The 13,456-nt window shown below is 32.0% G+C and overlaps 1 protein-coding gene and 1 long non-coding RNA gene across 15 annotated transcripts in view; one reads left to right on the forward strand and one right to left on the reverse strand.

Moving 5' to 3' along the window:
• Positions 1–13,456, reverse strand: part of unc-13 (protein unc13 homolog) — a 45,344-nt gene that overhangs the window by 14,897 nt on the left and 16,991 nt on the right. For 7 of the 14 annotated variants that reach the window (XM_089472650.1, XM_089472655.1, XM_089472654.1 and 4 more), the window contains 7 exons: positions 13,132–13,263; positions 12,909–12,917; positions 11,814–11,888; positions 7,076–7,295; positions 6,871–6,991; positions 5,415–5,521; positions 770–911 (listed from right to left, as the gene is read on the reverse strand). In XM_089472650.1, coding sequence (XP_089328776.1) covers positions 770–911; positions 5,415–5,521; positions 6,871–6,991; positions 7,076–7,295; positions 11,814–11,888; positions 12,909–12,917; positions 13,132–13,263 — 806 coding nt within the window. Of the gene's footprint in view, positions 1–769; positions 912–5,414; positions 5,522–6,231; positions 6,339–6,870; positions 6,992–7,075; positions 7,296–11,813; positions 11,889–12,908; positions 12,918–13,131; positions 13,264–13,456 lie in introns of all 14 variants that reach the window. The other 7 variants (XM_089472651.1, XM_089472648.1, XM_089472644.1 and 4 more) reach the window with 3 other exon arrangements.
• On the forward strand, positions 11,258–13,366 carry LOC149268297 (uncharacterized). The gene is made up of 2 exons (XR_016270770.1): positions 11,258–11,372; positions 13,100–13,366. It is a non-coding gene; the product is annotated as an uncharacterized LOC149268297 (long non-coding RNA).

Consider the following 13,456-nt stretch of genomic DNA (forward strand, 5'->3'; position numbering starts at 1 on the left):
CAGAAGTCCAAGTTCAGAAGATTCGGAAGATACCAAGATTCTTAAATTGATCCAACGGACCAAAGTCAAGATTATTCCATTGTTAGCAGTTAAAGCTGACGACAGCTTGTCGTCTCTATGAAACCGACTGAGTATGTATGTATGTATGTACGCCTTTTTATACATTCTTGTTTGTATGAACGACGGAAAAGAGCTAGGGCAAGGGCAAGAGGAGTGCTGAAATAGTGTGAGAAAGGGCCAACAGCAAAGACAGGCAACATAAGTTTATGTAGAATGCGTGTCATTATGTGTACATGTATAGTACATATATTTGGCAAGCACAAGCACGAACAACACACTTAATCAAAGATCCGCGCACGTGGACACTAGACAAAAGCTCAAGAGTAGGGAACTATGTTCATTCAGGTTTTAAACATTAAACTCAAATTCGCACTCACACATACACGCATACACAAATGGAATCGGCAAGAAATCGATGGGTTAAAAAAAAGTGAAAGAGAGAGAGAGACAGAGACAGAGACAGAGACAGAGAGAGAGACCGAGAATGAAAAATAGTAAAATTATACATACATTAGATTCACATACACATAGAGAAAATTATTAAGGATTAGAGAGAGAGAAAGAGTGCATGTGTTATATAAGTACTATTCGTGTGGGTAGTATGTACATTCAAATGGCAATTGTGGGAGTACACATGTATACATATATACATTTATATACAAAGATAGAAAACACAAAGAAAGCGGAAAATACATTGAAAGATACTCACAAGTGAAACTTCTCGTTCCACACAGGGTTTAGCTCCTGCGGCATTGTGCGTGTACGCTTTTTCACCTTGCTAACCTGCACCGTCACATATGGATCACTGGTACCGCTTTTATCCTTCGCTATCAGGCCTTGAGCACAAATCACTGTACAGTTGAGATCGGATAAGTTGTTGGATATATTTTGTAGTTGTATATATATATATATATATATATATATATATATATATATATATATATAAAATATATATATATGTATATAAATATATATTGGCATTTATTCGTTTCAGAACCAGAAGAGCCACCACAAAAGTTCAAGAATTGTTAAGTATTATTCGGATGGGGGTTGTGGTTTATTTTGTTTTTAACGTAGATTATGTTGAGGGTCCAATGTTGTATGTTGCATTTTGTGCAATTTTGTGAAAGTGTGTTAACGTATGTTATCGAGGTTTGAAACGAATATAGCCATTAAGAGGAATTTTATTTGATTTGTTGGTTAATTTAAATATGCGTTTCCAATTTTAAATTGTTTTTTTTTTTTTTTTTTTATGGTTTGTTTGTTCAGTTTTGTTATTCAAGGAAGAAAGAAGAAGAGAAAAAAACGGAAGTTGGTATTTTTTTAGTAAATCATTTTTTGTTAATTCGTAAGAAAACAGCTCGCAATAAAAATGTTTGGGCAGTTTAGTTAGGCATTTAGGCCAACAGATTCTGACCGAATTGCACTTTTATCACAATCTAATCTACAAATTGCAACGGCACAAATATCGTGAAGAACTTGTTAAGTTTTTATAATATACAAAATACATTTACGCATCAACATTAAAAGTGGACATAAAACAATTAAAAAACAAACAGACATACACACACACACACTCACACGCAGAATAGAAGGTAATAAATTTACAAAAAAAAATAATAATAGTAATCTAAATAAAAAATAGATATATAATATATAATATATATATATATATATATATATATATATATATATATATATATATATATATGTATAACAATAGAAGACGGATTACCGCAACTCGGCAAAAATAAGACGTTCCTAAGTCAACTAAATTTCGAAAAAGTATTTTAATCGTGCAAAATATAGTATAGAGTATATATAAATATTCACACACGTATACTATTGCTTGTTTCAGAGAGGCAGATAGAGTCGAGCAGGCTTGGGTTGAATATTTTGTGCACGGTACATTGGTTCACAGCTTATTTCAACCAACACCTCTATTAAATCTAAATTATTGGTGAATAATAATTTTTTGTTATTTATAAAACACTAAGCTTTAATAATTTTCTTTCATAAGTGGTTGAAATAAGCTGTGTAACAATTTTGGTATAATTTTTTAGTTTTTAAACATTACAAATACATAATTTGATTTTTTTAATTAATTAAGTTTAAACTCCACACTAACAATCCACGCTTAAATTTGTTGAATTTGAATACCCTTAATAGTTTAGATTTTATAGGCCAACAAACTTTTTTTGAGGTGCTGGTTGCTGTGAGACTGTGAATCACTGTATATACATACATATATATATATATATATATATATATATATATATATATAAATATATATATATATATATATATATATATATTTTTTTTTTTTTTTTTTTTTTGAATGCTATTTACATAATATTAGATGGATTGATAAGTGGAGTTCCAAAGTTTAGTCAGTAAACCATAGCGTAAAGCTTATAGCTTCTGGAGAATTAAGACTCTTCTATTTTTATGGCAATTATTTTTAGCTTCGTATTCAATTGACAATAGAAAATGTACACATGGAAGGTGTACGGTGGCTGGTTGTACAATAATCTCTAGATTAAAGCATATCTGGCGCAAAATTTCACAGAAACAATACATTTTTGAATGCTAGGAACTGCGAAGAAAGAGGAGGTGTGTTTGAGATAGAAAGATAGAGTGAAAGAATGGCTCGGGGGGGGGGGGGGGGGGGGCTCTCGAGGAGAGACATTTGATCATTAGTGGAAATCAGATATATAAACATGAATATAATTAAGAATGACAGGATGCTGATATAGAGTAGAACTCAACATTCATTCTCCACAGATCCATACATAAAATAAAGATCAGTCGCTTTGTATTGATCCATTGAGCGACACACATAACAAATATTGGACTGACTGGGCATGCAAATCTTTACTGTGCTTTTTTTTTTTGTTTTTTTTTTTTTTTTTTTTTTTTGTTTAATATTTAAATTTATTGGATATGCAAAATTATTTACACAGTTTGCATTTTCAATTTAAATCGTTTTTAGTCTTCAACAAGTGGGAGCTCTACAGAGGGACGAATCGATGTCGCACTAGATATTGGGATACCTTAAGCCCTTTCTTTTAAAGTGTGCTTCGTAGCTCACAAGAGAGAGCCAGCGTATGTTCAGTTGATTATGCAACATTTATAAATGTATGTTAATAAAATAACTGGTTATTATTATTAGTAGAGGTCTGAAATAATTTATATATGGAATATATGTATTTCAGACTTTTAGGTAAAGCGAGCTCACACTTGGTAACTATTTTGAATTAATATATACAAATCGTAACTATGAAAGAAACATCTGAAAGGAATGCATAAAAACCATTTTCATATCAATGGGAAGTGTTTATCCATAATGCAGATTGTTAATTTCTCATCTTTCTTGGTTAGAGTTTTAAGTATGGAGTGTGGAATGTCGACCGTGTGTTTGTATGAAAACGAATTCTATATATATATATATATATATATATATATATATATATATATATATATATATATATATATTATTGACAGAAATAAAATATTTCCTTCTGCAAACATTTGATAAATCTTTGTTTCTCTCTCACTCTCTGTTTGTCGCTCTCTCCCTCTCCTACTATCAAATTTGTTCTATGTTAAATATTTACCACCTTTTTCAGAGTGATTACATTTTAATTTTTGAAAAAGATTATTGCAGTGAGTCAGTATTATGCAGTCAGTATTATGCTCTGCAGACTGCATAATACTGACTCACTGCAATAATCTTTTTCAAAAATTAAAATGTAATCACTCTGAAAAAGGTGGTAAATATTTAACATAGAACAAATTTGATAGTAGGAGAGGGAGAGAGCGACAAACAGAGAGTGAGAGAGAAACAAAGATTTATCAAATGTTTGCGGAAGGAATTATTTTATTTCTGTCAATAATAAATCGAGTTTTTGGAAGCTGGATTTATCTTTGAATGAATTGATTTGATTTGAAATAATATTATTAACAAAGCTATTTTGAGACGCAGCGAATAATTTCGATGATTGAATCAAAGCTCGAACCTAAACTTTCAAAAATTTCGCCTAATATTCAATACTTTGTTATGGATGGGTACGAATAGAAATAACCATTTAGTAGCTTATGCTCCATGGTGAAAACTTGGCAATTGTAATCTTAGAATATATACAGCATGTATTATGTGAATATTAAGGGAAAGGTAGAGAAGATTATATCTAGCCACAAAAATTATTTATTCGCTGCTATGTTTATTGTGGCCGAGGTAAATACTTAATATATAGGCAATTCTCTGGTGTCGAATGTGACATTCATACGTATTTTAAATAAAAAAATAATAAAAAGAAAAATGGCAAAACATTTTTATACCCTCAACCCATTGAAAATGGAAAATCAGGGTATAATGGTTTTGTGAAGAGCAGAAGAGCAGGCAGAAGGAATCATCGCAGACCCCATAAAGTATATATATTCTTGATCAGGACGACGATCAGCTGAATCGATATAGCCCTGTCCGTCTGTTCATCCGTCCGTAAGAGCAAAAGTATCTCAGAAGATATAAGAGCTAGAGAGCTGAAATTTGGCATGCATACTCGTGTATACCATAGGTTGTACAAGTTCATCTTATTTTTTGGATAACTCATCCGATAATTTTTTTATCGAAAATAATCGAAAATTCGACATTGTTTTTCAAGCCTAATTTGAACACTTTTAGACCTGGAGACTTCAAATTTGCATTGTATATTTCTGGAGAAATGCCCACATATGTATCATAAAAGTGGACCGGTAATGGATTATGAAGCCTCTAAAAGAAAGGTATTAAAACAATCAAATCGATGGCACTCGACTCCACATTACTCTGTACCCACAGATTAATTATTGTTCATTAATTTTAGCACTTCGTTGCCGAACCATTATAAAATATGAAAGAAATAGAATATAAAATATATGTCTGTATATTGTAAAATCAAAAGTTTAGTGTAACTAGAGTATGCTCCAAATGAGGTGAACAGAAAACTGCCTTGATCTGTGTTTAAACTGTGCAAGTTTCGATACTATGGTTTCATTATATGAAATTTTCATTTTAAATATTTATAATTATCATTATTTACTGTTTAATTTTTTTGTTATTTATTTCATATACGAATCATTTTTAGTTCAATTTATGAATAATAAAACATTGTAAATGTTGTGTTCACATTTATATATATATATATATATATATATATATATATATATATATATATATATATATATATATATATATATATATATATATATATATATATATATATATATATATATATATATATATGTTTATATGTTCATATGTTTATAAATCGTAAGACATAGTCGCATATACCATATTGATATTGCCCGTGTACCTGTAATTGTTAGTTTGCATGACCATTTAGATGTTCCCTCAACAGTTGCGTGCTCAGCCTGTTCTAATGAATCTATGTGTGTATCTGGATCCACACCGAATGTCACCCTTAAATTGGAATTACAATTATGAAGTTTGAGTTGAAGTTGATTTTTGCAGATATACGTATGACAAGAAACTCCAACCATTCAATTACTTAACACTAAAGTTTAATGTATCGTTATATATATATAACGATACATTAAATTAATTTTTTATTTTTGGTTTTTGCTTGGGCTGGTGCGCTGAAAAATCCACCCATTATCAGGTTATTGTAAATATAGTACATTTTATGTGGAATTTTTAATTTCAATTAGACGCAACTATCAGTTCAACAAGCACTTAGTAATTCAAATGATCTCTTATACAGGGGTCACTCTTTGCTTTCGACTCGCCAGAGCCAGATTGCACGTGTCAGATATTATCTTCTACAGAGTATGACAGAGTATAACTAGCATACTTTACATTCACGCACACAAAGATACCAAGCGAATTGACATTTAAGTAAATTTGTCCATCTGTAGCGTATGCAATATCTTTATCTTTTCTTATGTACATATATCTGTATATGAAAAACCTTCCAAGCATTCGTACTTACATACATGCTCACATACCATTAAATTTAAATATATATATATATATATATACATAATATACATATATATAATATACATATAACATAATGCATATCGCAAATACATACATTCATATACATAATTAGTAAGGGAAAAAAATGTTTTTGTTAAATCACATTTTCACATTGATGTGGAGAGTCAAACCTGTAATTGCGATCTTTGCCGACCATTTACTGGTTCCATCGAGGACGCTCTGCTTCACAGCCTTCATATGGCCGGTATGGCTCTTCTCTTCGATACTGAACACGGCTCTAAATAGGTTATATGGATGGATGGATGTATGTAGTACAGTGCGTGAGGGGCATATGTCATGTCATAAAGCTTGTTATATTTTTATATTATATAATATGCTCCTAATATTTGAGACACTGTATATATATTTTATATTTTTCTGTGTATATGATGATTTTTCGAGCATTCGGTATAACAGAAATGGAATTAGAAATAGACTACTATTAGGAAACAGTTGATAGTTGAAGAAACCTCGGGTTGCTTAGCATCACACGCTATTGTTAGAGACTCAAGAGCTTTTAATTTATATAATCTTATATAATAAATAATTCCATTTTTTAGCATAGGAATCGAATCGAAATTGAAAGAAATAAGTCGACTTCATCGATCACAAGCTATGTATATGAATGAAGACATCTCCCAATTATTAAATCATCAGTAGCCATACAATAAAAATTCATTAGTAGAGAACTTAGGTTTTCTTATTCATTACATATAGATGAGTATGAATATCCGCACCAGCCACAAATGAGATCTATTTCAAAGCGTTACCTGATCAACTCAAATATTTCCGGTTTTTCCCGCTCGCGTTGCTTCATCCGATCCTTCATTGCTGTAATTATCGAATTGGCCTTATCCTCGGCACCATGCTTGGAGCTCTTCTCAGCGGCACCTACAAATACAAACGTTAACTTTATATACACATCGATAATGCAAAAGTGGACATAAATAATGTGAAATACACATTTCGACTTACGTTGTAGACAGTCGGCATTCAATAAGTCCTTACACTTCTCGTGGCATTTAACCCCGCACTCTGTGCACCGCACTCCCTGCCTTGCGATGCCCCACAGCAATCCCTCGCACTCATAGCAGTAAGTCGGCGAGGTAGCCGTCCAAAGTACAAAATTATGTGGAGTCGTCGAAGATATTGGATATATGAGCGCCTGCAGTGCCTTTTTATAGACGTGCATTTTCTAAAAACCGACGTAATAAGTTAACCTCAAGGCGAAAAATTTAAAATATGAATTTATAAATATACGGCGCAGGTCCATATCCAAAATAGTACTAAAACAATATTATTTGCTCCACTTATAACATACGAATAGCACAAAACCAATAAACTCAGAGCTAACTACGGATTATTCTTTGCATAGTGCGTTTCATGTTCTATGTATCAATTTTAATAGATATTATCACGTATTTTCCTTAGAGCTCTCTCTTCCTAAAATAAAATCTTTTCTATTAGCTTACCTTAGGGAAATCAAACGCAATGCCCAGGCATAAGCACTGGTATACATTTCGTTGTGTAGTGATTTCTCAATCCTATCCTATATTACTTTTTGTCTCTTCTTTTGCTCATATCTTTTCATTTGTTATTCTTTGTTCTGTTCACTTTTTCTTGCAATATTTGTAATTTTCCTTTTCTGTACTAACACTTTTATCTTAAGATTTATTATAATTTTAATTATATTAACTATATTTAAGCTCTGTTAATATCTAATTTTTAAGTTTTCAATTTTAATACTTTCTTTTCATAGTTTCAATAGTATCAGTGACCACATTTGGCTGTAAATTGGGGCATAGATGGCCGTACTGGCAAATAAAATACCTCTATCGGGTTGGTGATATTGTTACTTGTACTTTTTGTAGCTATTTTAATTTTAGTTGAGTCCACTTTTGTCAATATATTTTAAATAAATAAATAAATGATTCAGTAAAGAAATTGTTTTATATATCCTGAACCCATTTTCAATCAGAGTACCAGCAAAAGATCGACCTAATTCAAATGCTAGGATTTCAAATTGCTACAGCCAGCAAGGGCTTCGCACACAGGCATACAAATGCTCATAGTACATGTAGCATACTGTAAGTGTGTGTGTGCATGCTCGTCGCGAAAACATTTTCATTATGCGCACCAACGCTTTCATACTCTTCCGACAAATAATAACGAAAACGCATGACAAACGGCTTAAAGAGTTCGGAATACCCTTCACACAGAAGGGAAGGCATGGGTTCTTGCTGCGAAGAAATTTCAATTTTCGTGAGCTGCTGCTTGTGCTCACAATGTGAGCCTCGCATGCATATGTACATACATATACAAATTTGAGAGAGCAGAAAGCATCGAGAGAGAGAGAGAGAGCAAGGGAAACATTGAGCATAGAGGGATCTTTTGTTCAACATTTGACCATCTCGATCGAGCGCATGAGTTTTTTTTTTTTTTGAGAGAAATTATAAAATGTATTTATTTACAGCTTAGCGCACCGCTACCTAATTGGTAACTTAATCTAAACAGATATTTACAAAAATTTATTTACTTAAGAGCTATATTATTATTAATATTATATGCATATATTCTTGTCAAATCTGGAGGTGTTAGGTCAAAACCCGATCCAGTAGGTCTTGAGGGTGGTGGCGGTCGAGCGCATGAAGCGAAATGATTGTGCTTTCGTATATTTTAGTAACCCAAACCTAAAAGTGAGGAGCCGAGCGAATACGAAGTTGTCTGGGGTGTTAACGCTCGAAAAAAAGTGTGCAAAACGCTTGTCTATCTGTCTATGTGTTTATGTGTTCTCTGGTTAGTGGTGATAGTATGCTCGCACGGCGATACCGATATTTCACACTCGATATTTTGGTTTCGATATTTGTACTTATCAAGCTAAAGCTGTATCACTAGCCATAGAACACCAGGGCTGCAAACTTAGCCTTTTACCGGCCAGATCTGGCCTTTTTCAACTGCAAATTGCAGGAAAATTTGTAATCTAGCTGCTGGCGGGAAATTTGGCAATTTTATACCCTGAACCCATTTTCAATGGGAAATCAGGGTATAATGGTTTTGTTGAAATGTATGTAACAGGCAGAAGGAGGCGTAGCAGACCCCATAGAGTATATATATTCTTGATCCCTGTGACGAGCTGAGTCGATTTGGCCCTGTCTGTCTGTCTGTCCATCCGTCTGTCTGTATGAACGCGTCGATTTCAAAAGATATAAGAGCTAGAAACTTCAAATTATTTTTTAAATGTCCGTATTTACAGCGCGGATATCGACTTTATCATTAAAAATCGATCTCATCCCGTTATTTTTTATCGATAAAAAAACTTATCGAAAACCAGTTATAAAATTATATCTTCTACACCTTTATTGCTAGAGTCTCCAAATTTTTAAGGTATGCTTATATGCAATTTATACAATTTCGTTTTTTGTTAAAATTTACCCCCCACCTCTATATCCACCCCCTCACCCTCACTTTTGTAAAAGGCGTATTTCAAATAATAGAGACTTGTGCTTTGGCAAATACATACATATCCATGTTATATTCATAATCTGAAAGTTGCATGACGATCGTATGTCCACAAAAAAAGTTATTAAACAATTAACGCACACTGCAGCCCATGCGTGTTTATGCGTGGGTGCTTGTGTGTGTATGTGTCTGTGTGTGTGTGTGTGCGCGCGTGTGTGTGTGTGTTTCTTGTGTAAGCAGAAAAACGCGAAAAATTTTTGAAATACCTAATGCTCCAAGGGTTCAGTGGATCTCGTAGTGGAGCATTCTCGACTAGAGTTTTCTTACTTGTTTAAAATCAAATCAGCATTATTTAAAGTGCCTCCAAAGTACACGAAAAACAACACATACATACATTCATGCACACACACACACATACGCACGCACGGATAAAGATTCATTGGCTGCAGTGTGTGCCTACTATTGGAACTTAATTGCTTAATAACTTTTCTTGTGGATAGACTTTTTTTACGGACATTAAAATGTTAGCAACACTGTAGATCACATAGACCGAATAAGTACTCTAAAGCATTTAAAAAACAAATTGAGCATAGGAGCGTTTTTTGTTCAACATTTGACCATCTCGGTCGAGAGCATGATTTCGTATACGTTAGTAACCCGAAGCTAAAAGTGAGGAGCCGAGCAAATACGAAGTTGTCTGGGGCGCTAATTTAAAAAAAAACGTATGCAAGATGTTTTACACAGTTTGTCCGGTTTATGTGTTCTGTGGTTAGTGGTAGAACGCAATGCTCGAAAAAAAATTGTGGAAAATGCTTTACACTACTTGTTCGGTCTTTGTGTTCAACGGTTACTGCCCAAATATAAATACCTTGCAACATCAATGCTTTTCTTTTGATACTTCTTATAAGCAGTGTTGCCGTTTGTTCCCGAGAAAAAATAGCTGAATCAGGACAAAATATAAGCAAAAATAAGCTAAATCCCAGAAACAATTAGCTGAAAAATAAGCTAATATTTTAGAAATGTTCATTATTTTGTTTTTTTTTTATATATTGTAATACATAGATACACGTACAAATATTGTAATATAACATTTTATATTCATGAAAAACAAAACGAAAATAATAGAAAATTTAACATTATACATTTTAAATGTTTACATTGATGATAAATCTGTCAATAGATAGTCTACAGACTCTTCGGTCTCATAACTTAAATATTCCTTGGTTGCGATCGATTTGAGACAGTTTAGAAAAATTCTGTAATCAAAACATCATCAGTTATCTCGGCTCAATTCGGATGGAAATTTTTAAAAATATGAGTTTCTGTTTTAATGAGACTGTAATTCTGTAAATTTTTACCTTATGGTTGATATTAAGTTTAACGTATCAATTTTCATTCTATTTCTTATTTGATATTTTATTAAATTGACCCTTAAACTTCGGCATTCCACCAAGGTAACGAATGTATGCAAATCTATCTAACCACTATATGTTAGAGATGAAAGTATTGCAGAACTTGTGATGTTAGCCTTTAATAGTTGCCAGCTTGTTAGTTTGTCTATTAATCGGTAACTAGTATCAGATATTAAACAAAACATGTACTAGCTGATTTGATTCATACATAAGCCTGATTTTCCGCTATTCGCGATTTCCCAATTATTCTGCAATCGCACTTGAAAATAAGCCAGATTTGGCCGAAAATCATCCAAAACGGCAACACCGCTTATAAGTAGACGATCGATACTTTTCATTCGATATCGTGTCCCTACCCCCACCCCTATATCCAACCGCCTGCACGAAAATGTGTATAATACGTATGTACATATTTCTACAAAATAGAAACGTGCTTTGCTTTTTATAATCACGATCTGAAAGTTTCATGTATCTTCTCCATCCACAAAAGCTATTAACCAATTAAACTCCATAGTAGGCCCACACTGCAACATACTGCAGGCCATGCGTATTTATGTGTGCCTGCGTATACATACATACATACATATGTACATATGTGTCTGTGTTTGTGTGTGTTTCTTTTGTAAGCAGAAAGACGTTAAGAATTATTGAAATATCAGTTTCACGAAGGGTTCAGGGGATCTCGATGTCGAGCAGTCTCGACTAGAGCTTTCTTACTTATTAAATATGTGCAATGTATTTATTCTATTCATTTATATATTAACATAAAAATATTGGAAATAATATAATATATACATACATACATACATACATATATGAATATGTAATATCGAGCCTCTTACCAGTTCTTCATCATTGAGCGTTGCCCGGGGCACTGCTGATGTGAGTCCAGCATTCCGTTTTGTGGCTGCCATTGTCTATATATATGTATATACAATATCGAATTAAAATATGAGAGGAACGTTCTAATTGATAAGTGAAGTTCGAAAGTAGAATTATAATTATTTGTCGAATATTGTAATATTAATGCTAATCTTAATTATTGCAAAAATGCAACAATTTAAGCAAAGAAATTTGAACACATAAAAAAATTCAGTTACTAAAATAAAATAAACTTTTAACTGCTTTTAAATATTTTAGCAAGTGCATATGGTACGTACATACATATATCTATATAGAATAGTAAAAATCTAGTGCTCTCATCGAGATTCCCCGATTTTAAGAGTAGCCCTAGAGATTTGCTATACATATATAGCAATACAAAAAATAATGATTCACAATATTTATTACGTGTAAGAAAATAATAGCATATTATGGCAGATAAAATCCAAAGAACAGTAATATTAACGTACATCTGGACTGGCATATTCTATTTAATACTTTACGTAAACTATTTTAAGCAATTGGCTTTTGCAAGCACCGAACTAACGCATGCCAGACCAGTTTAATACGTTTAAGAATGATTGAATTCAATTTTGAATTTGTGACTATACTATATACTACATTATAAGCTTTCCATAAGTTTTGTTGATCCATTTAGCAACACTACAATTAACGTATGTACGTATGTGGTAACGCATCTTCAATAAAATAAAATAAAATCAAGAACTAATTTGAGCCGTCTAAGTAAACTTTATTATAAATAAAATATATATGGTAACAGTAAATTAGATATATATATATATATATATATATATATATATATATATATATATATATATATATATATATATATATATATATATATATATATATATATATATATATGTATTTACATTTATATATATTGATATGAATACTACAATTTAATAAAAACAAATGCAAAACTGCGAAAATTGTGAATACTTTATAATAGTCGTTAACAATAGGTGAATTAAAATTGAAATCGAAATGGAAAATTTGAAAATAGTGTTGAGAATTCGATAATCGTTGTATACCTTGAGCACCTGTGGTCCATTTAAATAATTTTGATCGTACAAAAGAAAACAAACATTTAACATCCGTATAAAAGGCCATAAAGTGTTTTCAATTTAATAATTTTAATTGATGTCGATGTGTATATAGTATATGCAAATTAATATAGTAAAGGAGTATATATATATTATATAGAGACATATATGCTTTTAAGTCTGTGTTACAGATTTGAACAATCAAACTTACCAGCTCAGAAACAAGGGGAATTGATTTACGCCGTGGACGTATATCCGGCATACTGTCAATATTGCTGTAGAATGGATTATCCCCCGGATGCCCATTGGAGCGTAGGCCCACATCCCCTGTGCCGGTGCCATTCTATCAAATAAATATGTGAAGTATTGTTATTATAATTATTATTATTATTGTTATTATTATTACTATTATTATTATTACAATTAAATGACTATTATTTATTGGATATTTAAGACTGCAAAATCTAAGCTAATAGATAAGGTGAAATTCAAAAACATTCTTATAGCTAATCCCTATGAAATGTACACAATCTTAT

The sequence above is a fragment of the Drosophila arizonae genome, chromosome 6 (genome assembly GCF_054131065.1).
Source record: "Drosophila arizonae isolate 15081-1271.41 chromosome 6, UAZ_ARI_1.0, whole genome shotgun sequence".
Taxonomy (NCBI): domain Eukaryota; kingdom Metazoa; phylum Arthropoda; class Insecta; order Diptera; family Drosophilidae; genus Drosophila; species Drosophila arizonae.